Source organism: Sminthopsis crassicaudata, chromosome X (assembly GCF_048593235.1).
Source record: "Sminthopsis crassicaudata isolate SCR6 chromosome X, ASM4859323v1, whole genome shotgun sequence".
Taxonomy (NCBI): Eukaryota; Metazoa; Chordata; class Mammalia; order Dasyuromorphia; family Dasyuridae; genus Sminthopsis; species Sminthopsis crassicaudata.
In genome coordinates this window covers 81,937,927-81,960,012 of record NC_133623.1, presented here as the reverse complement: position 1 = coordinate 81,960,012, position 22,086 = coordinate 81,937,927, and the positions used below count along the sequence as shown (strand labels likewise).

The 22,086-nt window shown below is 44.9% G+C and overlaps 2 protein-coding genes across 3 annotated transcripts; one reads left to right on the top strand and one right to left on the bottom strand.

Annotated features, from left to right (window-relative positions):
• The first annotated feature begins 13,002 nt into the window (after window positions 1-13,002).
• On the top strand, window positions 13,003-18,814 carry EMD (emerin). 2 transcript variants are annotated; one of them, XM_074278140.1, is made up of 7 exons: window positions 13,003-13,133; window positions 13,234-13,323; window positions 13,870-13,965; window positions 14,050-14,109; window positions 14,913-15,088; window positions 16,939-16,988; window positions 17,781-18,814. In XM_074278140.1, exons 2-7 carry the CDS (start codon window positions 13,242-13,244, stop codon window positions 18,130-18,132), a joined length of 816 nt encoding a protein of 271 aa, XP_074134241.1. In that variant the 5' UTR covers window positions 13,003-13,133; window positions 13,234-13,241; the 3' UTR covers window positions 18,133-18,814. The 2 variants fall into 2 exon arrangements, with proteins under 2 accessions (XP_074134241.1, XP_074134242.1); XM_074278141.1 differs by lacking the exon at window positions 14,050-14,109.
• A 29-nt stretch (window positions 18,815-18,843) lies between these two features.
• On the bottom strand, window positions 18,844-21,719 carry LOC141549083 (uncharacterized). Its single transcript, XM_074278406.1, has 6 exons — window positions 21,433-21,719; window positions 21,023-21,097; window positions 20,635-20,732; window positions 19,625-19,742; window positions 19,275-19,395; window positions 18,844-19,009 (listed from the first exon to the last, which is right to left on the bottom strand). The coding sequence occupies exons 1-6, from the start codon at window positions 21,717-21,719 to the stop codon at window positions 18,905-18,907; spliced, it is 804 nt and encodes a 267-aa protein (XP_074134507.1). The 3' UTR covers window positions 18,844-18,904.
• Window positions 21,720-22,086: the final 367 nt, after the last annotated feature.

The following is a 22,086-nucleotide window of genomic DNA, read 5'->3' as shown; positions in this document are numbered from 1 at the left end:
TTTTGCAAGAATGAATGATGAAAAGGATCTATGCATATGGTTTGAAAATATAAAGCTTTGATAATAAAAACACCCATATACATTAGATTAATTGCCATCTAAGGGGAGGAGGTGGGGTGAAGGGAGGGAACAAATTTGGAACACAAAGTTTTACAAGGGTGAATGTTGAAAATGATACATGCATATGTTTTAAAAATATAAAACGTTAATAATGAAAAAACCCCAAAAAATCATATTGGATTACTTGCTGATTAGGGGGATGGGATGAAGGGCAGGGAGGGAACAAACTTGAAACAGCAGGTATTGCAAGGGTAAATGTTGAAAATAATGTATGCATATGTTTTGAAAATAAAAACCTTTAACAATAAAATGAACAAAACAGCATATATTGAATTACTTGCCATCTAGGGGAGGGAACAGGGGAAAGGGAGGGAACAAATTTGGGAGAGTGGATTTTTCAAGGGTGAATGTTGAAAATGATCTATGCATATGCTTTTAAAACACAAAGCTTTAATAATAATAATAATAATAATGATAATAATAATAATAATAATGATAAATGTATATGAAGGAACACATTTGGAACACAAGCTTTTTCCAAAGGTGAGTGTACAAAATGATCTATGCATGTGTTTAAAACATAAAGATCTTTAATAATAAAAAATAAAGCAAACATATATTGGATTACTTGCTGGCAAGGGGAAGGGGTGGGTTAAAGGGAGGCAACAAATTTGGAACAGCAGGTATTGCAATGGTGAATGTTGAAAATAATGTATGCATATGGTTTGAAAATTAAAAGCTTTAATAATAAAAAAACAAAGAAACTTATATTGGATTTCTTGCCATCTAGGGGATGGAGTGGACTGAAGGGAGGGAACAAATTTGGAACACAAGATTTTCAAGGGATAATATTGAAAATGATCTATGCATATGCTTTGAAAATATAAACTTTAATAAAAAAAACCAACAAAACTTAAATTGGACTACTTGATGTCTAGAAGAGGGAGTGGGGGGAAAGAAGGAAACAAATTTGGAACACAAGATTTGCAAGAGAGAATGTTGAAAATGATCTATTCATATACTTTAAGAAAATAAAGCTTCAATAATAAAAAAGGGGGCTTACTTGCCATCTAGGGGAAGGGGGGAGGGGAGTGGGAACAAATGTGGAACACAAGGTTTTCCAAGGGTGAATGTACACAATGATCTATGCATTTGTTTAGAACATAAAAACCTTTAATAATAATAATAATAAAAAACATATATTGGATTACTTGCTGGCAAGGGTGGGAGGGGATGGGCTGAAGGAGGCAACAAATTTGGAACAGTGCATATCGCAAGGGTGATTGTTGAAAATGATCTATGCATATGGCTTGAACATAAAAGTTTTAATTATTAAAAAAAATATTGAATGACTTGCCGTCTAGTGGACGATGGGTGGAAGGGAAGGAGGAAGAAATTTGGAACAGCAGGTATTGCAAAGTTGAATGTTGGAAATGATCTATGCATATTCTTTAAGAACATAAAGCTTTAATAATAAAAAAAAAGAAAAATATATTGGATTACTTGCCGTCTAGGGGATGAGGTGGGGGGAAGGGAAGGAACAAACTTGGAGCACAAGGTTTTGGAAGAGTGAATGCTGAAAATGATGTATGCCTATGGTTTGAAAATATTAAGCTTTAATAATAAAAAAACAACAAAAAAGATATCAGGTTACTTGATGTCTAGGGGACAGGGTGGGTTGAAGGGAAGCAACAAATTTGAAGCACAGGGTTTTGCAAGGGTGAATGCTGAAAATGATATATGAATATGGTTTGAAAATGTAAAGCTTTAATAATTAAAAAAATATCAGGTTACTTGATGTTTAGGGGAGGGCATGGGTTGAAGGGAGGCAACAAATTTGGAACACAAGGTTTTGCAGGGGTGAATGTTGAAAATGATACATGCATATGGCTTGAATATAAAAGCTTTAATTATAAAAAAAGAAAAAATATATTGGATTATTTGCTATCTAGTGGATGGGTGGAAGGGAGGGAGGAAAAAATTTAGAACACCAGGTATTGCAAGATTGAATGTTGAAAATGACCTATTGCATATGTTTTAAGAACATAAAGCTTTAATAATAAAAAAGAAAAATATATTGGATTACTTGCCTTCTAGGGGCTGAGGTGGGGGGAAGGAAGGGAACAAATTTGGAGCACAAGGTTTTGGAAGAGTGAATGCTGAAAATGATGTATGCCTATGGTTTGAAAATATTAAGCTTTAATAACAAAAAAACCAAAACCATATCAGGTTACTTGATGTCTAGGGGAAGGCGTGGGCTGAAGGGAGGCAACAAATTTGGAACACAAAGTTTTGCAAGGGTGAATGTTGAAAATGATACATGCATGTTTTGAAAAAAAAAAGGTTTAATAATAAAAAAGAAAAATATATACTGGATCATTTGGTGTCCAGGGGATGAGGTGGGGGGAGGCAACAAATTTGGAACACAAGGTTTTGTAAGAGTGAATGTTGAAATTTATTTATGCATATGGTTTGAAAATAACAAGATTTAATAATAAAAATATATATATTGGATTATTTGCCATCTAGGGGATGGAATGAGGGGAAGGGAGGGAACAAATTTGGAACAGCAAGTTTTGCAAGGGTGAATGTTGGAAATGATGTATGCATATGTTTTGAAAATTAAAAAAGCTTTAATAATAAAAAAAGGAAAAAAACATATTGGATGATTTGTCTAGTGGATGAGATGGGTGGAAGAGAGGGACGAAATTGCAAGGTTGAATGTTGAAAATGATGTATGCACATGTTTTGAAAATAAAAAGCTTTAATAATAAAAACAATTTATTACTTGCCATCTAGGGGATGGAGTGAGGGGGAAGGAAGCCAGCAGATTTGGAACCCAAGGTTTTGCAAGGGTGAATGCTAAAATTGATCTATGCATATGGTTTGAACATGAAAACCTTTAATTAAAAAACAACAACAAAAACAAACTTATATTGGATTATTAGCCATCATGGGGAGGGGATGGGCTGAAGGGAGGGAACAAATTTGGAACAGGAGGCTTTGCAAGGGTGAATGTTGAAAATAATCTATGCATGTGATTTGAAAATATAAAGGTTTAACATTTTTACATTCAAGGGTCCTGATAAAGGCCTAATTTCTAAAATATATAGAGAATTGACTCAAATTTATAAGAATTCAAGCCATTCTCTAATTGATAAATGGTTAAAGAATATGAACAAATAATTTTCAGAGAAAGAAATTGAAACCATTTCTAGCCACATGAAAAGGTGCTCCAAATCCCTATTGATCAGAGAAATGCAAATGAAGACCACTCTGAGATACCACTACACACCTGTCAGATTGGCTAAGATGAGAGGAACAAATAATGCAGAATGTTGGAGGGGATGTGGGAAAACTGGGACACTAATACATTGCTGGTGGAGTTGTGAAAGAATCCAGCCATTCTGGAGAGCAATCTGGAATTATGCCCAAAAAGTGATCAAACTGTGCATACCCTTTGACCCATCAGTGTTACTACTGGGCTTATATCCCAAACAGATCTTAAAGTAGGGAAAGGGACCCACATGTGCCAAAATGTGGCAGCCCTTTTCATAGTGGCTAGATCCTGGGAACTGAATGGATGCCCATCAATTGGGGAATGGCTGAATAAATTGTGATATATGAATGCTATGGAATATTATTGTTCTGTAAGAAATGATCAGCAGGATGGTATCAGAGAGGCTTGGAGAGACTTACATGAACTGATGCTGAGTGAAATGAGCAGGACCAGGAGATCACTGTACACGATAAGAAGATTATACAATGATCAATTCTGATGGACATGGCTGTCTTCAACAATGAGATGATTGATGCCAGTTTCAATGATCTTGTGATGGAGAGAGCCATTTACACTCAGAGAGAGGACTTGGGAACTGAGGGTGGATCACAACATAATATTCTCACTCTTTTTGTTGTGGTTTGCTAGAATTTTATTTTCTTTCTCATTTTCAAAAACTTTTTGATCCAAATTTTCTTGTGCAGAAAGATAACTGTATAAATATGTATGCCTATGTTGAATTTACATATATTTTTACCATGTTTAACATATATTGGATAACTTGCCATCTAGGGAAGGGTGTGGGGAGAAGGGAGGGGAAATTGGAACACCAGGTTTTGTAAGAGTTAATGGTAAAAAATTAGCCTTACATATGTTTTGAAAATAAAAAAGTTTTAATAATAATAAAAACACTTATATTGCATTACTAGTTGTCTAGGAGTGGTAGTGGGAGGAATGGAGGGAACAAATTTGTTACAGCAGGTTTTGTAAGGGTGAATGTTGAAAATGATCTATGAACATGGCTTGAAAATAAAAAAGCTTTAATAAAAAAAGAGAAAATATATTTGATTATTTGCCGTCTAGGGGATGGGGTAGGGGGAAGGGAGGCAACAAATTTGGAACAAATGTTTTCAAGGGTGAATGCTGAAAATTATCTATGCATATGTTTTGAAAATTAAAAAGTTTTAATAATAAAAAAACAAAAAATACATGTATTGGATTACTAGCCATCTAGAGGAGGAGGTCGGGGGAAGGAATGGAACAAATTTGGAATAGCAGGTTTTGTAAGGATGAATGTTGAAAATAATCTATATATATGGTTTGAAAATAAAAAAAGTTTTAATAATAACAAGTCTATATATTATATAATATAATAATATATATATATTAGATTACTTATAGTCTAGGGGATGGGGAAGGGGGAAGGGAGGTAACAAATTTGGTACACAAGGTTTTCAAAGGTGAATGTACAAAGTGATCTATGCACTAATAACTATCTTGAAGAGATCCCAGGAGGACAATTTACAGGACTATCAAGCAACAAGAAAAACCCAATTTAAATATCATGAAGTAAGGATTACATAAGACTCAGAAGCTATTACATTGATGGACTGTAGGTCTTAGCATAGTATATTTTGTATAGAAAAAGAGCTAGGAGTATGATCAAGAATAATTTACCCAATAGTTAAATATAATCCTGAATGGAAAGAAATGGCTATTTAATGTATTCAAAGACTTTTAGGTTTTTGTGACAGAACTTTAGAGAAAATTCAACTTACAACGTCCAGGAAAACTATAAGGTAATAATTAATGGCCAATTATAAGGGATTCAGTAAGGTATTCATTTTGTACATGGGAAAATGTTAGCAGTACTCTTATGACTGTCATCATTATGCTTGCACTAAACTGTGTATGATGGGGTGATTCTAAATGAAACTGGAGAGTTAAAAAAGTACTTATCTCTTACAAATGAGCCATAAAAGGAAAAATTGATACAGAAGAAGCTAGTAAAAGGAAGGCAGATAGTGCTGGAATCTTACATGCACTGGGAATGGGCTAAAGAAGAAGCAACATATTTGTCTATCATCTATCTATTTATCTGTCTATCTATCTATCTGCATCTAGAATAGTGTAAAAGTTTCTAAGTTCAGAAAGAAATAAGAGGGCAAGAGAATAGGGTGGAGGGAGAAGGTAAGGGAGGGACTATTAGAGGAGTGGATGGGTTAAGGAATAGGAGGGCAAGGCAGTGGGTAAAAGTAAAGCAGAAGAGTGAGGAGGGTTGGGGTAAATAGAGTAAGAAGGATAGTGAGGAAAACTAGGAAGGGGGAAAACACAGGAGTAATTGGAGCTTAAAATGTGAATGGAATGAATTTTCCCATAAAGTGGAAATGATAGATGATTACAAATTCAACAATATGCAATTTTCAGGAAACATTTTTAAAAAATAAAAGAGAGACATATAAAATAACATTTAGTATGTAAAAAAAGCAGCAATGGTAATCATCTCAGATAAAGTTAAACTAAAATAGATTTAGTCAAAATTTTAAAATAGAGAAACTACATCATGTCAGCAATATTGTTCAATATTGTTTTAGACCATTTAAAATATCTAAAGAGTATAAAATGTCTGAGAGTATACCTGTAAAACAGACACAGGAACTACATGAACATAAACATAAAACACTTTTTTATATAAAGTCAGATATAAGTAATTGAAGTAGTATTTATTGTATATTATTGTTTTTCCTGTCTTCTTACACCTTATACAATAACATCTACCCTGTTATCCAGTGACGCTAACTTCTTTTCTATTCCTGAAATAAGATAATCCATCTGTAGACTCTAGACATTTTTGCTGAATCTCCTATGACTGAAATGCTCTCTTTATCATCTACATTTCCTGGCTTTCTTCAAGTTCCAGCTAAAATCCCACCTTCTTTCTGTAGAAAGCATTGCCAGATATTTTTTCATTCTAGGGCCTTCTCTCTGTTGATTATTTCCAATTCATCACCTAGTGGACACCACAAAGGATCACTGGGAATGTCAAACTTGAGCAACATTCATTCTACCTCCTAACTGTCTGCTTTTGATTCTCAGGATATTTTAGCTTCTCCTAGATAATAAGGGAGCTCAGGCAAATCAAGGTGATTGGTAAATTCATTATTCATTCCATTTGTACAGGGGGAATATTTTGTACTCACCAGTTGAAGTTTGAACCTACTCTCCTCAGATCTTGATTATATAGAGGGGAGAGTGTGCACTTCCAGTTTAGGGTGATGTCTTAATAACATCTGTCCATATATGTCCTTTTGTAAAAGCTAACTGATTGTGGATGATTAGTATCAGATCAGACATTAGAAAGCACACCTCTTTTATTCTGGATGTTGGATTGAATTTGGCTGTCCAGCACATTCCTGAAACAAAGCATAAAAACCCTAAACTGTGGCAGAAGTAATGTAGAGGAAGAACACTGGCTCTATATCAATATTAATATTGACGGCTCTATTGTTATCTGAATCTGTGTTCTGTCTGTATCTATATCTGCACCTAGATTTATATTTAAATCTATATCTGTGCTTATGACTATCTGTATCTATCTCTGGGCCTGCTTGTGTCTATATCTGTATATTTGTACGTACATCTGTATTTCTGTTTGTATCTACATTTCTATCTACATCTATATCTGTAATTGTGACTGTGTCTCTCTGTATATGGGTCCATATTTCTATATTATCTATACCCATTTAGGAACAAAAGATCTGGGTTACCTACAGACAATATAATTAATATAACCGAATATGATAGAATGGGATTTATGTAAGAAATGATACATAATATGTAAGATTTCATTGTTATTTCATTACTCCACATTTTCTAGAGAAATGAATTTAGCTTCAACCACAATGAGGCCAGAGCTTGATTGAATATATACATACATGCATACATTTTATATGTACATACACATGCATACACACACATATATGTTAGATCCCAATCTCTATCTAAATATTATACAATTTTCTCTTCCTGGTTTAAGTAGCAGTACCATATTTGCATGATAGAAGGAATTTGGCAGGACTCCTTTGTTCCCTATTTTTCCAAATAGTTTACATAGTATTGGAATTAATTGTTCTTTAAATGTGTGGTAGAATTCACTTGTGAATCCAGGTGGTCCTGGAGCCAAAATTTTCTTAAGTGGAGGGTCAGAGTGGTTGTGACTGAACTCAAGACTTAACACAAACTCCCTAATTTTTTTCTTTTAGTAGTCAATATTTACTTTTATAAGATTTTGAGTTCCAAATTTGTTCTCCCTCCCTCCCTTTCCTCCCCCCTCTCCCAACAGCAAGCAATTTGACAGGCTATATCTGTATAATTATATTAAACATATTTCCCCATTAGTTATGTTGGGAAAGAAGAATCAGAACAAAAGGGAAACACCATGAGAAAGAAAAAAAAGTGAAAATAATCACCTTCAATCTGCATTCAGACTCCATAGTTCTTTCTCTGGATGTGAGTGGCATTTTCCATCATGTAAACTCTCGAATATTGAAGAGAAGGGAGCCATATTGACTTAGGGGATCATTATATTGTTTCTGTAGGCTTAAAAGAAGCCAATTAGTGTAACAGAGTGTTTGTTATACTTTACAGTCAAAACCCACAATTTAATGACATTCTCCAAATATTAGACACATAAGTTTGTTTCTAGCTACAAACATTACTTGATTAATGGTCAGAGACTTTTTGAGAAGTATGAATATTTGTTAAATTAACCTAGTGATGGTGGGGGCAGCCTAGTCAGAGGATGAGGACTTGGGTCTGAACTTACTTTGGCTGCTTTGCAGCTATCTGAGCACCAATCAGTTTTTCTGTAAAATAAGGGGGTCAAACTACATGAGTTCCAAGACCTTGTCCAGGGAGGATGTTATCCTTAAGTTCTCTATGAGCTCTGACATGTTTTCTTTATTTATTTAAAATTTAAATGAAAAATAGAAAAAGAAAGAAATGTTGCCGCTTGCACAGCAGAAAGTAAAAGAGAATTCAAAATATGAGACAATAAATTTTCATTTCAATAAAGCCTATATAATGAAAATGACATGTTGGGCTCAGAGCCGTCCATCTTTTCTTTGTTTCCTTGTAGGTTTCCTTTTGTTCTCCGATGTATGCTTTTTTTTTTACTTTATTCCTTTTCCCCCTTTCCCTTCCCCCAGCAAGTTTCAATTGAGGTGAGATATATTTTATATATACATAGATATCTATAATCACACATTTATATTCCTATGTATCTATATAAGATATTATACTTGTTTGGCCTCTATTTCTCTAATATCTTTCTTCATAATTCCAAGTCTTTTCCTATTTTTCTAAATTTATCAATTTATCATTTTCTATCACAACAATATTCCAAACTTATACTGTCTAGTTATTTTCAATAGTCAAAAACAATATTGATTAATACAAATGGCATATAGTGTAGTTTCTCTATTTTTTCTCTTTTGACCAAGTCTATTTTAGCTTTAACTTTCAGATCAATGATTACCACTCCTGCTTTTTATTAACCTAATAAATTCTACTCCTGTTTTTTATTATTATTTGTGTGTGTATCTGTTATTTCCTATCCCCACTGACACCTCTATTATGAGCTACTTTGCCGTCCTATTACTTAACCTACTCTCCTTCCAAGGCTCCCTTCTGAATCTTTTCCCTCAACCCTTGCCCTCCTTCTTTATCTTATTTATTTAGATTATTATTATTAGATTTATTTAATCTATACACTTTATCCCATTTCATTTAATCTATACACCCTTCTGTACCCTCATCCTATTCCTTCACTCTCTTATTTCTTTATAAGTTCAGAAGGCTTTTATTCCCTTCTAAATGTATATGTTATTATTATCAGCCTTCCTCCCCATCTAATTCCTCTGAATCTGTTCTTCCTCTTGTACCTCATTTATATATATATATTTTTAACCTTTTCCTACATGTTTTTGCTTTTTAGAATCACATACTTTCTTTTGAACTACCTAATTACTAATGACAATTTTACACGTCTTAGATTTTCAAATATGAAAAATAAAGTTTGTCCTTACTGAGTCCTTTACTTGCAGTCTTTGATGTTTATCTTAGATTTATCTTGAATCTTATATGAGAAATTTTCTATTAAATTTTATTCTATTTATTTATTCTATTGATTATTTATTATCTTCCCATCTTTCCTATGTGTCCTTTTCTCTTTACTTATATGATTTCTAGCCTACTAGATTTGGACCTGAGCTATCTTGAAAGAAATCCCACAATGAAAATTCCCAGGAAAAATTTTAAAGCCAAATTTCAGATTTTTCAGATCAGAGAGAAAATACCACAAGCAGCTAAAAAGAAATAATTCAAATATCATGGAGCCAAAGTCAAGACAACACAAGATTTAGCAGCTTTTATATTAAATGATTGGAAGACTTGGAATATCATATTCTGGAGGGCAAAAGAGCTAGGATTACAACCAAGAATCATCTCTATAGCAAAACTGATTATAATCTTTCAGGGGGAAAATGGATATTCAATGAAATAGAGAACTTTCAAGCATTCTTGATGAAAAGACCAGAATTGAATAGAAAATTTTACTTTCAAATACAGGTCTCAGGAAAGCAGAAGGGAAAATCAGGAAGGGAAAATCATAAGGAATTTGATAAGGTTAAACTATTTGTATTTCTAAATGGGAAAATTCTATCTATAATTCCTAAAAACTTTTTCATTCTTAGGGCAGTTAGAAGTATACCCAGACTGAAAACAGAGGTGTGAGTTGGATGTGATAGTGTAATTATCAAAAAAAAATAAAAATTAAGGGATGAAAAAAAACTGCACTGGGAGAAGGGAAGAGGGGAAGTAGAATGGGATAAATGATCTGACTTAAAAGTAGCCTGAAAAGATTTTATAGTGGCAGGGAAAATAGGGGAAGTAGGGAGGGGATTATTGGAATTGTCTCAAAGAAGGAATAATATATACACTCAGTTGAGTGTAGAATCTACCTTACCATACAGGGAAGTAGGCAGGGAAGGGATAAAGGAAGGTGGCGTGGGGGAAAGCTGATAGAAGGGAGGGCAGTTTGGCAGAGATAAAAGATGCAAAACACTTTTGAGAATGGACACTGTAAAGGAGAGAAAATAGGATAAACTGGGGGAAATAGGATGAAAGGAAATACATAGTTGGTCATCATTATTGTGAATTTTTTTTTTTTACAGTTCATTACTTCATTTCTCAAATAGAAAACTGAAATGATATACTGATTCAACCAGTCTGCCTTATAAAACCATGCATAGCTAGCAATACCAGTAGTAAGCCTGTAGCCCAAATTAAAAAACAAACAAACAAAAAAGAAAAGGACCTATGTATAAAATATATTTCAAGTAGCTCTTTTAGTGATGGTAAAGAATTGGAAATTGAGAGATGTCCTTCAATTGGGGAATGGCTGAACAAGTTGTTGTACATGATTGTGATGGATTACTCTTGGGCTTTAAGAGATGATAAGCGGCTTTGCTTTCTTTCTTTTGATCGGATTGTTCTTGTGCAGCATGATAAATGTGGAAATATGTATAGAAGAATTGCACATGTTTCACATCTAGGATTACTTGCTGTCTAGGGGGGGAAGAGAAAGGAACAAATTTGGAACGGAAGATTTTGCTAAGTTAAATGTTGAAAACTATTTTTGTAAATATTTTGAAAATAAAAAGCTATTATTTAAAAATAATCAAAATTTTAAAAAAGAGATGATAAGCAGGATGTTAACAAAACATGGAAAGACATCAACGGATGGAAACTGAAATGGACGGGATCACAAAGACATAACAGTAACAATCATCTTGTGTGATCTACTATGAATAACTTCAGCATTCTCAGCAATGCAGTGATCTAAGACAATTCTGTGGAACTTATGATAAAAGGGGGTGTCTGTGTGCCCAGAAAGAACCGGGGGAGGCTGAATGCAGAGCAGAGGTACTTTTTCTTTTCTTTGACTTTTCTTGGGTATTTTTTCCTCTTTCACAGAACGAACTACATGAAATGTGATTTGTGTGACTACACATGTTAAGTTGCTTGCCTTCTCCTGGGGGAGAGGCTAGAGGGAGAGAATGTGCAACTCCAAGTGGTTAAAAGTTTTTACATGTAATTGGGGGAAAAATAAAATACTAGAGTTCCCAATGTCATGGGCAAAGCACAATCCAGAAAAGGAAGCTGAAATGGGGGCTGGGGACTACCAATGGTACCTTGTAGGAACATGTTTTTGTGAAAGGGAAACTTGCTTGTGGAAAATGAAGAGGAAAATCAGTTCTCGTTGTCTTTAATTCAGCAGCACGAGCCAAAGCAGTTTAGCAGCTGGAGGGCCTGTGGCATGGGTTGCCCTGCAGAGAGGATGTTTGGTTTAATTTTGTTTTTGTTTTGTTTAGGCAATTGGGGGTTAAGTGACTTACCCTAGCTAGTAAGTGGGAAGCGCTGGGGTCACTTTGCAACTCAGAGCCTCCTGACTCCATCTTTGGGGCTCTATGCACTGCCCCAAGTAGGTGCCTCGCCCAACATAGAGGAGAAACAGCATTGGACAATTTAGTGTTGGACTCACGTGGCACTGGCTTTATACAGAAATAGCAGGAGGCTCTTGGAACTTGGGGCCGTTTTGTACGTGCCCGCTACCGGCCTTGTTTGTGCAGAAATGGCCAGGAGCTGAGGCCATTTAATGCATTGCTTTGCCTGTCCGTGCCCTCTTCTGCCTAGAGCCTCTGTGTTCCGTGGATGTTGGTGACAAAACTGGCGAGCTCTCCAGTTCAGGGGCCGAGGGTGTCAGCAAGCGGAAAAAGGTGCCAGGCGACCCCAGCCTTGGGAACCCCCATTTCTTGTGCACCTACAAGGGCAGACATGGAGCCCCATGGGGCCAGCATGATCAATGGGGTAGCGAGGGGCTGGTCTAGGCCCAGGCCTCGGCTTTCTGGGGCACTGGGACCAAGTCACATGGGTGGGACTTGAAGCGGGCCCCCAGGAACCCCCGAGGAGTCTCCGGGAGAGCCCTGGTTCTTTCCGCATGATTTATTTTGCTCAATTTTCATTGTGTTTAATCGCCTCTTTGGCTCCATCCTGTTTTGGATGCTTTCTAGGTTCTGAGGGGAAGAAACGCTTCCTTGATTGAAAACTCGGGGCCTCTTGGTGTTCCCGTGGAAGGGAGGAAACGAGACATGGAAGCCCCGTGCCAGGTGTCAAACCCGCTGGGCCTGCACGAGAGGGCCTCCAAAATGGCCACTCTGGTCAGTGCGTCCCAAATAAAAAAGGCCGTGCAAACGGGATTTTCTAAGAAAAAAGGTTTCTCTGGGATACATTTAACGGCCTTTTTTGCCAGCGTCCCACACCCTGGGCTCGGAGCGCCTGGGGGCGGGGCCCGCTCAGCCTTCTGCGGCGCGTTTCCCTCCCCCCCGCCCCCGCCCGATGGCTCCGCCCCCTCCACCCCTGGACTAGGGCCCAGTCGCCCCCGTCGGCTCCACCCCGCCCCCTCAACTGCCCGTCCACGCCTAGATCACGCATGGCTCCTCCAGTCCCCAGCCTCGCTCTCGCCTGCTGGCTCCGCCCCCTCCGCCCCTGGGCTACGGCCCCGTCGCCCCCGGCCGGCCGCGCCCCGCCTCCTCAGCCGTCCGGCCACGCCCAAACCACGCCTCGGCGATCACTTCCCGTCGCGGCTGCACTCGTTCGCCTTTGCTCGCTCTGCTGCCCGCCGACGCTGTTTCTCTCCCTGGCTGAGGCGCGATCGCCGGTCTCTCACTGAGCGGTAAGCCCCGCCGCGGCCGGCCTCTCTTGATTGGGCGTGCCGGGCGGCTCCTCGAGGAGCGGCGGCTCACCCGCTCTGGCTCCGTCGGGCCTTCCCTCAGGTATCCAGATGGAGGACTACCGTCGCCTGTCAGATGAGGAGCTCTCCCGCATGCTCAAGCTCTACAACATCCCTCACGGGCCCATAGTGGGTGAGTGTGGAGAAGGGGGAGGGGCGGGGAAACGGCAGGGTGGGGAACGGGGCGAAGGGGGGGACGGGGGGCGCAGAGGCCTGGCGGGGGGAGGAAATGGGTTAAGGAGTGGGGAGGATGGGGGCGACGTGAGGTGGGGGGGTGAAGGGGGAAAGGGAACATCTCCGAGGTCCTCCGGGAGCCCAGGGGGCGTGGCAGGGCGCCGAGTAGGTGAGGCGGGCACGGAAAACGGGCGCTGCCGGCCGCAGGGTCTCGGCCTCGGCCGCCCTGCCCCCCTTTCCCCACCGAGGACGAGGCCTAAGAACACGGCCCTGCCACTCTGCCCTTGAAGCCGAGAGGGATGGACAGTGGTCGATGCATCCCTAGTCAGAGTTGGAGATCTCTGGGGATTTGGTGACACCCTCCCCCCCCTCAGAGGGGCAGTGTCTGGGGGCGTGCCTCCTCTCCTCCTTCCCTTCTCCACCCGCCCCCCCCAGCTCCCACGGCCACTCAAGGCTTGGGGGCTGCTTGGGGGGGGGCCTTTGGCAATATCCACCACGAATCCAGGTTCCACCCGAAAATTGTATGAGAAGAAAATCTACGAATATGAGAGCCAGAGAACCAAGCTTGCCCCTGGGACCATCGGCACTTACCAACACTCAGGTGAGGGGGCGGGCCCTGGCAGGGGGGAGCTCCCGGGGAGGGAAGGCGGCCTCGCTCACATAGCATCTCTCTGTGGTCCCACAGAGGATTTTGAGAGCGAAGCTTATGATTCCAACCAGGATGAAGATGGATCCCTGGAAGATAGTAAGTGTGGTTCCTGTGTCCCAGGAGAGCTCAGGCTCGCCCCAGGGAGTGGTAGGGCCTTGCCTGGCTTGGCGTTGCCTCTCCCCGGCTGCCTGCAGTGTACATCTAGGGTGCGGCCCAGAAGAATGGGGCTGCTTTGGAGGCAAAGGACATTGTTGTTCTCTAGCTGCACCCCCCCTCCCACATGCTGGTGCTTTGAGGCAAGACAAATAGGCCGGGCTCCCAAGGAAGGCCCCGGGGTGAGAAAGGTGAGAGAGGAGGCCCATGATCTTGTTTGAGCCCTGTATCCCCGGCCCATCCCCTTCTGGCCTGGGCTGGCTTCTCTGATCCCTGTTGCTCATGTGGATATCCTTTCCCCTCAGACACACTGCTTGTCCGTTCATTTGTGCTCTCATTTCATGGATTAGGCCCAACAGGGAGTTTGGGAGGCGAGAGCAACTATTTCAGAATTGGAGGTAATCGGGGCCTGCCCTTGGCAGCCTCTATGGCTATTCGAAGCCCAGGCCTGGAGTCTTGGCCTCCAACGTTGATATAGTGCTTAGTCTTGTGTCAGGTACCATACTAAGTAAGCATATAAGAGATATGGCCATTGGTCCTCACAGCCACCCTGGGAGTAGAGTGCTATTATCATCCCCCCTTTATAGATGAGGAAACTAAAGCGGGCAGTGGGGATCAGTGAGATCAGGTTCCGGCTCAGATTTTCTCACCTCCAATTCACAGGTGGGCATTGCCCCATTTAGCCACTTCTACCATAGTGTTGGTCTTTGCCTCTCTCTCTTTTCCTTCCTCTGTGACCCTTCCAGTTGACTTTGACAATTACTATGAAGAGAGTTACTCAACTACCAAGACTTATGGGGAATTTGATGATGCCTCAGCCAATCCAATAGTCAAGGCCAAGACCAGCTTCCTGGAGACCCTGCCCTCCACAAGACACGGCAGTGAGAGTGCCACAGGGCCTACCTACCATATACGCCAGCGGGTGAGTGCGAGCCCCTGACCTGATCCCCACCGCCTCCTTGCCAAAGTCAGTTAGCCCATCGGCCTTCTCAGCCAGCTATTAAAAGGAGGCTGTGAGGACCTAGAACGTGATGCCATTGGTATTGGAGTGAATTCTTGCTTGAGGATGCTCCCTGTGTATCACACATGGCATCATTTCTTTAGCAAGTTACCTAGAGCACTCAGGGCCCTCTAGGCCCCATGGGTCAGATAGTAAGACAGGAAGCCAACTTTTCCTTGTTCTGAGGCTGGCTTGCTAAACGTGACATCAGTGGTATCCAATCCAGGCCTGTGGACAGCCAGCAGAACTCCTAAGTGACCCCTCAACTCAATGAGAACATCACTGGGAACCATTGACTGGAATGAATGGCAGTCCAATACAACATAGGCAATGTGAATTTATGGTTTTCTAAGTCAGTGTTACAGCACGAATCCATTGCTAGAGTTGGGCCCCGCTGCACTGCCCCCTGCCCCCTCTCTAATAACAAACAGAATGAGCTGCTGTTCAAATTTGCCACGTAATATCATACGTGCATAATCTTTTTTAGGTAGAATTCCCCAGAGGGCCTTTGAGACAGATTGTCACTATCCTCTTCTCCTGGGTAGCATGTGGGCATGAGGCAAGGGGGGCTGCTTTCCTGAGGAGCCCCCTCAGTCCTTCCCCTCCCCTCAGCTCTTGGTGAAAAGGCCACTTCCAAATTTCTCAGTTGCCCACAAAGAAGAGCTTAGCCTCCATAAGGGGGAGCATGTATTTAGAACCAGAAGCCCATGTGAGCTAAAACAGGAGGGACTCCCAACTTCCAGGACAGGAAAATGAGATCTTGGGAAACTAAGGGACTAACCAGCCTTCCTCATAAGCAGAAGGACCTGGATTTCCACCTATTTCCCAGGCCCTTTGCTGTGTACCTCATTGCCTCTGGGTATTTTGAACCACTCAGTTCCACTTCTCCCAGGGGTCCAAGGCAGGGCAGAAGGCTGATTTTAGGAACAGAAAAATTACCTTAAATTAATCCAGGTTAATTGCTGAGCACTGCTCCCCCCCCCCCCACCAGGCAGAACTCTTGAAGCCAAGCTTTCCTCATTCTGAGGCTCTGACCTCGACATAGAGGTGTGGAGAGGGAACAAGTTGGCCGAGGCCTTCCATTGACCAGCTCCCAGTCTGGCTAGGGAAGGAATCAGAGACTGAGACTCCAGCCCCCACCAGGACAGTTGGCCCTGGAAAGCAGAATAAATGTGCCATATAGGATGCCAAGGTCACTGAGTACAGGGCCAAGGAGATGGCTAATGGAGGCTGGGAGGGGTGGCCCTTCCCTAATCACCCCCTGCTTTTGGTAGAGCAGTGCCAAATACTGGTCCCTGCCTCTCTTAGTGGGAAAAGGGGACTAATTGGCTTCCTGTCTGCCCAACCAAAGCTTTGTGGGGGAGAGGAGGTTAAGGGGGGACCCTGCATACTTTCCTTCTTGAGAGGCGGGGGCTTGGAAGTCAACTCAGCACAGAAACACCATCCAGCTCCTTATTTGAGCAGGAGACGGAACAGCTGCAGAGCAGCCCACACTGGCCCATTGGTGGGGGGGGGCCTTGGAGATAGAGAATGAGGCTATGGGGGCAGGGCGCCTGTTCTTTCACCCCCATAAGCAGCAGGCCAGCAAGTGGCTGGTTACCTGATAGGTCTGTCCCAGGAGGCAGCTGCTCCTCTCCTTAGCAGGGCATGACCGGGGGGGGGGGGGGAGTGCCTAGGCAATCCTTGGCAATCTCAGGATTCTCCTCAGCAGGAACAATGACGGCCCGCTCCCAGCGAGCCTGACCTCGCATTGTTTCTCTGCCTTGTTACAGATAAGAGAGAATATTCTCTGTCCTTCAGCCCAGGAGGAGAACGTGGACACGTAAGTGTCCTCTCATCCTGCCACTCTGTGCTGGCTTCCGTTCTGTGCCTTCCCATTGGCACTAACAGGGCTGAGGGATGGGGGTGGGGAGATCTGGCCTTCATTGGGCACATGTTGCTGGAATACCAGAAGGGTGCACGGCTTCTTGGCAGGGGCGAAACAGTTGGTCCTGGCACACAGGCCCAATGGGGAATGAGAGGAAGGGGCCTTAGGGAAGTACCAAGCGTTTGGGGGATTCAGAGGAAAGCAAACCCACTTCCAGCAGGGAAAGTGGGGCAAGAGACCCTGGAGAATGGGGCTTTTGATCAGGCTCTTAAAGACCAGGGGGTATTTGGGCAGGCCACACCAGGGGAGAGGGCTCTTCAAAGAAGTCGACCATGTGGGCCAAGGGATGCTGTGTGTGTTCAAGGGGAATGTAGTACTAGAGAAAGAAATGGGTCCTCAGCACTGGGGGAACTATGGCCACTGAGAGCATTGGGGTAACTAGGGAACTATGGCCATTGGGGGCACTGGGGAACTATGGCTATCGAGGGCACTGGAGAACTATGACCATGAGGGGCACTGGGGAATTATAACCATTGGGGGCATTGGAGAACTTGGCCACTGGCGGCACTGGGGAACTGTAACCATTGGGGAGCAAGGAGGAAAGTTGTTGCTGGAGAAACTGCTTCTGAGACAGCGGGGGCCTTGGGCTCGAGGCAGTGCTCCTGGAGAGGAGGCCTTGCATTGGAGGTGTGGGAGAGGGCCAGGGGCAAGGTTGAGTCTTTCTGATACTTCTCTCTCTCTCGATAGTGACCCACTCTACTACAGCAAGGGCAGCGGTGCCTACCAGCATGTTTCTTACTACCGATCCATTCCTGACTCGAGCCCTGACTCGTCCTTCTATTCTGGTCCAATGGTCTCATCTTCCACTCCAGTTTCCTCAACCTCCCCAACTTTCCGCTGGTACACCCAGCCTTCAGGGGTGGAAGCCCGTCAGGCTATTAGAGCTGGTCAAGGCTATGGGGCTGAGATTGGAAGGAATGGCAGAATGGTGCCCATTTGGGTCCAGTTCCTTCTCTTTCTTGGTTTCGCTCTTTTTCTGGCCTTTTTCTACTATTTCATGCAGGCAGGTGATGACAACCCCTTCCGTCTCCAGAACTGAGGGCTCCTTCTGGGCCCTGGGAGGAGGCAGAGTTCTGGCCCCATTTTGACCTTTTCTGCCTCTCACTCTTGCTTTCTAGCCTCCCTTGGGGGGTGAATAGGGGCACAGGAAGATATTCCTGCTGTTGTTTTGCGGTAGGCCCTGTTGGGAGTGTCTTTGTGGCCCATTTGGTTTCTGCAGGTCCTATCCATAGTGCCTTGTTGTTTGGCTGTGTTTTAAGCCTTTTGTTGGAACAGTGTTCGTGTCTGGATAAATGTTGCTGGAAAAGGAATTGACCTGACCCAGCACGGTTATGTTCCTCACCCCCATTACATTTGGACAGATGGGGGGAGGTTTCTGGGAATCTTTTCCCTGAAGAAAACTGCTTTAGCCCCCCACCTAGACTTCCCCTGGGAACCTTCTCTCCTGAGGTTGGGGGAGTGGTGCCCAAACCCCATAGTATTCTCAAGGGCTTCATTCTTTGGCGCCTTATTTAGCCTCCACGTCACCTGATGCTTCAAGAGCTTCTCCCATCCCACCAATGCCATCACTCCATCTGCATCTGAGGGCTATTGACTGACCCTTCCACCCCCCCCTTGGGCCTCTCCACCTGGTGGAGAAGGGAGACAAAAAGTGCCAATCATCTTGTCCTTGACTTTGTTCTCAAACATGTCATAAATTAAATGATTTGTTTATTTTTCAACACGTGTTAGTGTTTTATTCTTGGGGGAGGTGGGCCGGGGAGATGCAGTCACCCCCAGGACCTGAGGAGGGCAGATCGCCACAGGTGGCGTCAGGGCCTCGGGGGCTGAGGAGGTGGCCGGTGGCGGAGCCGCTCGCGGACCCTCACGAATTCCAGCTGCTCATCTTGACCCTCGTTCTTCGTTTCTTCCTGCTGCTGCTTGGTGGAGGGGGGGAGAGGGTGAAGGCTGAGATTTCCATCTCCGCATTAGATTTTAGGGGGAGGGGGTACACCATCATACAGCAGCATTTCAGAGATGAGAAGATGGGCCCCCAAAGAGCCGGGGAGAGGCCCAAGATTTCATATTAGGGCAGATCCATTTGGGATAGCTCTGCTCCTCCCAAGTACCTAGGTCCATGGACCCCTCTGGGCCGAATACCTCCTTCCTAGAGCCAGCCTAGAACAGGCCCAAAGCCCCTACCTTCTGTTGCTTCTGTTGCCGACGATGAAGTGCCTCCTGCAGAGGAGTGGGCTCGGGTCCAGGTCCTTGTCTCTTCTCCAGCACGCGAAGGAGTTCGGGCCTGCTCCGTAGACTCAGGCCCCTGGGGAAAGGGGCAGGAGAATTGGAAGTGGGATGAGTTCTAGCATCTGGCTTGGCCTCTAAGTGGGGCCCCTTGTCCAGCCGAGGCCTCCCTGAAGGCCATTTCTCCTACTTGTACACAAGAGTGGGAGCAGAGGGAAGGATTTCCACCCGAAGCCCACCTCCCCTCAGTGGCCTGCCCCATGCCACCCTCTCCCACCATCGGCCTATGCAGGGAGGGGGCCCTTTACTTCCTGTGGGTCAGCAACAGCTCCCTGTGCAGGGCTTGGTGGGTGTGACTGGGACTAGGAGGCAGACAGCAGAGTCCTCGGAAAGCAGCAGATGGGGCCTCCCCTGCAGTCCCATCGACTGGAAGACAAAGCAGGGACCGTCGGTCTAAATGCTCCTAGCCCGAGAGAAGCCAGAATACGGCCGACCTAGACTCCCGGGGGCCGACTCTGTTGTTGGGAGGGGAAGGGTCCAGCCCCTGGCCTCTGGTCTGCTTGAGAAACAGCCTTCACACAGGCAAAGGTAGAGTGGTACGTGGAGGCCTTTGGGATAACCAGCGGGGACTTGAGGGAGGTGGCATCTGAGTTGGGTCTAGAAGAATTAGACAAGGGGAGGCATTCTGTGGGAGAGGACTTTTTGGAGCAAATCATAGGAGGCGGAGAAAATGGCCCGTGGCTAGAAGGGCAATCTGGAGTCCAGAGTGAGGTATGACTGTGGGAGTTTATTTCATAAGGCAATTGGAGTGAAGTGACTTGCCCAGGGTCATGACTGGTATTAAGTGTCTGAGGCCAGATTTGAACTCAAGCCCTCTTGACTTCAGGGCTGGTGCTCTCTATCCACGGTGCCACCTCGCTGCCCAGAGATATGACTGTAAAGGGAAGTCGGGTCTCACTACGGGGGTCAGGAAAGCCAGGTGGAGTTTAAATCCTCTCCCACTTCCATCACAGAGAGGAATGATCGACTTCTGCAGGGGCCTTGGGCGTTTGTGGCCCAGTAAAGACTTTAGAGCAAGAACAAGTCATTTGAGAACTTTTGAGCCCAAATATGGGAGGATGGAAGGGTGGGAGAGGAGAGACTCCAAGCAGAGGGCAGCCGGGAGGCTTTGACAGTCGTGCAGCTAATTGGCATGGGAGGTTTGAACTGGGCCATCAGTCGAGGTTATGAAAAGAAGGGAACGGACCAGAAAAAGGGTGGCTCGGCTGCCAGGATTGCCACCGGCGCTCCCGAGTTTGGGGGCAAGGGTGGTGCTCACCATGGGAGGAAGCCGCTGAAGCCCCACTCTGTCCCTGGGAAGGTCTCAGTGAAGCGAGGACCTGGCCTTTCGCCCAGATCCACAGAGCCCTTGAGAAGCTGAGCAACAAAGAGAAAGGAGGGCAGGTTGGGCCGCAGACGCCTCCTCTCCGCTCCTTCTCCTCCTCCCCCTATTCCTCTCCTCCCTCTCCCTTTCTCTTTCCTGTGGTCCAAAGCCCTTGGCGTCTCCATCCCAGTAGCAGGCAGGGTGGAGGTGGCAGAAAGGGGGCCACGGCCAGAGTGGGACTGCCTGGGGGTGATGACCCAACGACAAGGTGTCCCTTCTGTATGTCGGCTTCTCTGGTCAAGGCCTTCCAGAGAAGGGAGAAGGGCTTGTGCCCTCGGCTCACCTCAGCGTTGTGCCGGGAGGCGGAAGGAGACGAGGATGGGCAAATGCTTGGAGACGGCCATCCTTGGTGACCAACCTGAGAAAGGGGAGCCAAGGGAGCCATGGCCACTTGGCTCCCTGCCGGGGGGCCTTCCCTCGGTTGTCGTACTGGGCCACAAATGCAAACTCGTGTTATATAAACGCCCCCCCCCCCCATAGACACAACGCCCTCCACACACACTCTGTGCCCTGGCCCTCCCCCCGGCATGCCCGATTCCACTGAGTCCATCTCGGCCCCCTCAGCCATCGGGTTCCAGTCCCAGTGCTTTGGCCATCTGATCTTGCTGGATTTCCCTCCTGGAATGGAGACTGGGAGGAGGCTCTAGGCTCCCTCAGGCAGGAGAGGCCGCCAGGGGCACCCCACACTCTTACCTGTCCCCCGGCGGGGATGCCACAGGCCCGCTTCTGTGAGGGGCCGGGGGGCCTGCTGCTCGCGTCCCGGCTGCAGATGGAGCTGCCCAGTCGGGAGCGGGCTGTGTGAGCCGGGGCCCAGGGGCTGGACAGACAGCCTGTCGGCCCGGCCTCTCCATCCCGGTGGTCCCAGGAAGAAGAGAGGAGGCTGCTGGCAGCTGGGAGACGGCGTCCTGGCCGCCCGGCGGTAACCGGAGCTGTCTCTGGGAGCCTCCTCTTCCTGGGGAGGGAGGGGAGCCCACTCTCATGTCTGCAACTCTAGCTGGATGGAAAGGCAAGCTTCCAAACTGGGGCAAGCAAGGGCAGGAGGAGCTGCCCACCCCAGCCCAGCCCCCAGGCGGCAACGGTCATGAACCAAAGTCACCGGTTTGTCTTTGGGGTGCTGAGGGTGTTCTCTCAGAGGTCCCCAGCCCCAAACTCAGGACGTCAGGGTTGGAGGGCAGCGCTTTCTGTGGGGGGATGCCTTCCCCCCGCTTCAGGAGCTCCATCCTCATTCCCGCTCCCCAGAGCCTCTCTTGCATTTATTTGGTGTGGAAGATGTGCTCGCAGACATGGTGGCTCCCCCAATAGGCTGTCAGCTCCCAGAGAGCAAGAAAAGCGTGTTCTCCCAGCACA